Raw genomic sequence first — 3,782 nt, forward strand, 5'->3', positions numbered from 1 at the left:
CTGGCCAGTACGGTGTTGTGGTGATCAACTGAATGTTGTTTGATTCACAGTAAACTCGGAATTCCTCGCTTTTGAATTGCGGACCGTTATCGGCAGTAATACTCAACGGCAGTCCAAATCGAGCAAAAATGGTCTCCAGTCGCTTGATGGTGTCTTTCGAATCGATTTTTGTCATAATTTCCACTTCAATGTAGCGACTATAATAGTCAACTACCACGAAGAGGTAATGACCAGTCGGAAGTGGGCCAAGGAAGTCCATAGCCACATGTTGCCACGGTCCAGATGGTAGCTCACGTCGTTTCATTGGTTCCGGAGCCGAAGGTGCTGCTACCAGCGTGCAGCCTCGGCACTGCTTAACGTATTGTTCAACCTGTGCGTCGAGCTTTGGCCACCAAACCTTAGCCCGCAGCCTTTGCTTCATAATCGTCATACCGGGATGACCCTCATGAGCCAGGTCCAAGGTCTTCGTTCGTAGTTGTTCGGGTATCACCATCCTAGTTCCACGCAGCAAGATACTGCCAGCAAAGCACAATTCTACCGCAATCAGCTTGTACGGGAGCGCTTCTTCTGCCCATACACCTTCATCCAGCGCAACACGAACGGCCTGTATAGCTGAGTCTGTTTTGGACGCCTGCTCAATTTCCGTCAATTTCAGAGCAACGGGCTTTGCGTTCGATGCAACCCACTGCACGTAGTGTTCAGCACAATCATCAAACGTCATGCCTGTAGCGTTAGCCGTGATCGCAAGCCTTGACAGTGGGTCAGCGATGTTCGATTTGCCCGGCTTGTAGATTACTGTACCTTTGTACGCTTGCAACCGTACGACCCACCTCTCGATTCTTGCGCACGGTTTCGAGCGTGATCCGAATATTGTTTCCAACGGCTTGTGATCAGTGATCAGCTCAAACTTCCGCCCGTACAGGTAGTAATGGAACCGCTCTACCGCCCAAACTAGTGCCAATGCTTCCTTTTCGATCTGTGCATACCGCCTCTCGGTATCGGACAAGCTCTTGCTAGCATACGAGATTATTCTCGGGCCAGCGTCATTCAACTGCATAAGCACAGCTCCTAATCCGACGGGGCTTGCGTCGGCTACCAGCTGGGTGCGGTCGTCAACGTCAAAGAAACCCAACGACCGTGGGTTCATCATGTGGTGTTTCAACCGTTCAAAAGCAGCTTGTTGCTCACTTCCCCATGTGAACTTGCACACCTGGTTGGTAAGAAGTCGCAACGGGAAAGTCAAAGTAGCCAAATCAGGAATGAACTTTCCAACGTAAGTAACTAGGCCGAGAAAGCTCCGAACCTCCTCGGCGGTTCTAGGCTCACGGAAGTTTCGAATCGATTCAAGTTTGTCCGAGTCAGGTCTAATTCCATCCGTAGAAAGCACGTGTCCCAAAAAAGTTAACTCTGTCACTCCGTACACACATTTGCTATCATTCAGTAACACGTTCCTCTCCTTAAATCGCGCCAGAACTTCCTGCAGCCTTAAGTCGTGTTCCTCTCGATCTGATCCATAAACAATAACATCGTCAATGTAAATCAAGCATCCTTCACAGCCACTTAAGATCTGCTCCATCGACTTCTGGAAATACTCCGGGGCACAATTAATCCCGAAGAGGAGCCGCGTGTACCGGAACAAGCCTTTTCGAGTCATAAAAGTAGTAATCTCTCGAGATTTCTGAGAAATTTCCACCTAAAATAAAATATCGATTTAATCCTCTCAAAAGCAATTTATTTTCAAATATTCACTTTATTTTCATCGCAGTTTAAGAACAAATTAAATCCAAGATAAAGTTTAAATCCAGTTTAGGGTGTTTAACAGTTAGAATCCTACCTGATGAAAAGCGTTCTTCACGTCCAGTCGCGAGAAAATCTTGGCCTTCGCCAAGTGTGGCAAAAAATCTTCGATGGTCGGTAGGGGGTGGTTCTCCCTTTCCACAGCTTCATTCGCTCGTCGCATGTCAATGCAGATTCGTACGTCGTCGCCTTTTGGCACCACTACTACAGGAGATATCCATTTTGATGGCGCGTTCACTCGCTCGATTACACCCTGGCTCAACAGCTCGTCAATCTTCTGGTCCACTTTGGCCTCCAACGCCACCGGTATGCGTCGGTACGGTTGAACAACGGGAGTTACGTCAGCCCTGATCGGGATGTCTACGACAATTCCTTTGATGGTGCCCAACCGCTTGCACTCAGTGTCCACTTCGTTAACTGGTACACCGATTCGCAGGACACCCATCGCTGTAGCTGTGTCACGACCGATAAGAAACTTGCCGTTTCCTTCCACCACATAGAACTCGGCCGGTTCTGTTACGGATCCAATCTTGAGCGAAGCTGTAAATACGCCCAGCAACGGAAGAGGCTGCCCCCCGTACGCTTTGAACGACTTCGACGTCTCCTTGCGTTGATTCGACACGACTACCTTCTTGGCCTTGAGTTTTTCCCAGTCTCCTTGGCTCAGGAGGTTGTACTTCGAGCCCGAGTCAATAACCGCACACATACCAACGCCACCTACTTCGCATTGCATCTCACCATCGTCGTTACTTGAAGTCACGTTAAAGACATACTCCGTGTCCTTTTCAGCGATGTGTTTCACCGTGCTGGAATCCGCCTCAGAACGATCTTGCTTGGCGGCGTAAGCTCTCGGGTGACTTCCGGTCCAACGGTTTCCACCAGGCCTGAACGGTTTCTTTGCCGTTCGACACTTTCTCGCAAAGTGGTCCCTTCCACCGCATTTGTTGCACATGTGTCCTCTGGCAGGACACCTCTCATCACTGGCCACGTGACCTTCAAATCCACAACGGTGGCACTCGGACGAAGCTATCTCCGGAAATCGTTTGCGGTTACCCGACGGAGGAGGCTTAACATCAATCTTGCTGACCTCACTTGCCGCTGGCTTAACATCTCCCGACGCAAAAGATTTGTCCTGCTTCGCCACGGTTTCGTAGATCTTCACAACGTTTACTATCTCTTCGAGACTTGCGTCGCCCCGCTTCAGCAAATCTCGGCGCAGCGTGTCTGGTTGGCTTGTCTGAATAATTTGGTCCTTGATGTGCTCCTCCATCCGATCATCAAATCCACACCTTTCTGCCTGAACTCGCAGTCTAACGGTAAAAGCGTCAATACTCTCACCGAGCCGTTGTTTCATTTGCCGCAAAATGTGGCGCTCGTAGGTCGAGTTTTCCTTGGGCAGAAAGAACTCATTCAGTCTGGCGCAGGCTTCCTCGTAGCTGGTCATACTTGGCGTGTAGTGTTCGATGTTTATCAACGGCCCACGCATTTCTTCCCCGGGCAACTCCGGTAGCGTTCCGAAGAGCTGCTGAACATTTGGGCCGGCATAGTGCAGCAGCAGATCTTTTTTCCAATCTTCATCCTCGATGCGGGACGCTCGGATCATCGTCTCGAACGACAGCAACCACTTTCGCCATTCCACACCCACATCGTCAGTGTGAGCTGCATAATCAAACTGCTTCATCTGCAGCCCCAGCGTACGAATCATCTCTGCAATTGAACGAAACAGAAACTCGAATTTAGCAACAGCATTTTCCGCACAAAGCTTCAAAATTTACTGTTGATCTAAACACTTTTCCCTTGTTGTTTACTTTACACACCATCTCTATCCGGCTAGCAACATCTGTCAATTTATACACGGTAATTCGAAAACAATCAAATCTTTATAGCAGAATACCTAAACTGTTACAACCTTTGAGGACAACATCTTGGCAAACATGACTCATTTTTGGAGTTGTTTCTGTCTCTTTCTTTCCTCTTCGTTATTT

The 3,782-nt window shown here is 48.9% G+C and overlaps 1 protein-coding gene across 1 annotated transcript; it reads right to left on the minus strand.

The window, feature by feature from the left end:
- Window positions 1-1,822: 1,822 nt before the first annotated feature.
- On the minus strand, window positions 1,823-3,502 carry LOC119768914. Its single transcript, XM_038260707.1, has one exon. It carries the CDS (start codon window positions 3,500-3,502, stop codon window positions 1,823-1,825), a length of 1,680 nt encoding a protein of 559 aa, XP_038116635.1.
- Window positions 3,503-3,782: the final 280 nt, after the last annotated feature.

This window comes from Culex quinquefasciatus, chromosome 3 (genome assembly GCF_015732765.1).
Source record: "Culex quinquefasciatus strain JHB chromosome 3, VPISU_Cqui_1.0_pri_paternal, whole genome shotgun sequence".
NCBI classification, from domain to species: Eukaryota; Metazoa; Arthropoda; class Insecta; order Diptera; family Culicidae; genus Culex; species Culex quinquefasciatus.

Bases quoted from the DNA above. Each gene is read 5' to 3' on its own strand.
- LOC119768914 (XM_038260707.1), bottom strand. From the start codon at position 3,502: ATGATTCGTACGCTGGGGCTGCAGATGAAGCAGTTTGATTATGCAGCT.